Source organism: Octodon degus, unplaced genomic scaffold (genome assembly GCF_000260255.1).
Source record: "Octodon degus isolate 3935 unplaced genomic scaffold, OctDeg1.0 scaffold00045, whole genome shotgun sequence".
In the NCBI taxonomy this organism is placed as follows: domain Eukaryota; kingdom Metazoa; phylum Chordata; class Mammalia; order Rodentia; family Octodontidae; genus Octodon; species Octodon degus.
Genome location: NW_004524621.1, coordinates 13,318,216 through 13,319,349, shown reverse-complemented (window position 1 = coordinate 13,319,349; position 1,134 = coordinate 13,318,216). Strand labels below are relative to the sequence as shown.

The following is a 1,134-nucleotide window of genomic DNA, read 5'->3' as shown; positions in this document are numbered from 1 at the left end:
CATGACTTAACACTAAATAGCTATGTAAATTTGGATCAACACAAAAATCAAGCTAGACCATAATTAGAACTTGATTTTTAAAATACTATAAGCTGCTTCTTTTAAAAAATCTTTACATTCAGAAATCAGACAACTTAGAGATAGGCACTGTAAGTGAGAATACCCAGGGCCGTTGCTCTGATGGCTACAGCTGCCTTGGGATTCATACATAAGCAGGACAAAGGTTCAAGGCTCAAGTTTTAAAATTTTTCTGAAAAGACACACAACACACAGTGATTGTAATAGTTGCATACCACTGAACGAAGGTGAGGGAGAGGACATAATATGAGACTGGTTGAAACTTTGTTTTTCTGTTAAAACTTTATAATCAGAAGATATCATACTAACCAATTTTAGCAGCAGTCTCCAATTTTTCATGAAGTCATAAGAACGTCACAATTTAAAGCAAAATCCTTATGCATTTCATACTTTAGCAGTTTCATTAGTGGGACTGAGTCCCATAGTCATCAATTTTAAACTGTGCACAATTCTGAGGCTTTGGGATGACCCTGTGAACATGTCAGGAAGCCCATACAGGCTGACAGCTTCTACACCGATAAACACCTTGTACTGCTAAGAAGTCACCTGCCACACCAAGTTGCGGACAAAATGCTCCACTCCTTCTGGCCATCCAGAAAGGTGTCTGAATGATGAAGGAAAGGACCTATTATTCAGGTTGTACACATGAGAGGGACCAGCCCACAGACTGGCAGAGTCGCACGGCAGACGTCCCTGGCCGTTTTCAGTCTCTTATCTGTATCAAAATGCTAGCTTGGTGTCCCAACGTCCACTGTGATTTTGGTATATAATTGGTATCTTTCTATGGTCAATAACTGATAGGTGAGTGAGTTCAAACCATCATATTTCATTGTCTCCTTTGTGTGTGCAATTCGGGAAAACCTGCATGGAAAAAAGGCAAGGGGAAGGCGTCAGAACAGGAATGTTAAGAAAGTATTAGAATGTCCTTTTCCCAGGGCTGGTGAGATGGCTCAGTGGTCTGGGGCACCTACTTAGAACAAGCTTAGCAAAGCACAGGGACCGCGGTTCAATCCCCCAGCACCACATGCCAGCCAGCCCCGCCCCCTGGTGGGCTGA

The 1,134-nt window shown here is 42.4% G+C and overlaps 1 protein-coding gene across 1 annotated transcript in view; it reads right to left on the bottom strand.

Annotated features, from left to right (window-relative positions):
* Positions 1-806: 806 nt before the first annotated feature.
* Positions 807-1,134, bottom strand: part of B4galt1 (beta-1,4-galactosyltransferase 1) — a 46,270-nt gene continuing 45,942 nt past the window's right edge. The window contains exon 6 of the mRNA XM_023716086.1: positions 807-939. Within this exon, the coding sequence (XP_023571854.1) occupies positions 807-939 (133 nt within the window). The remainder of the gene's footprint in view (positions 940-1,134) is intronic.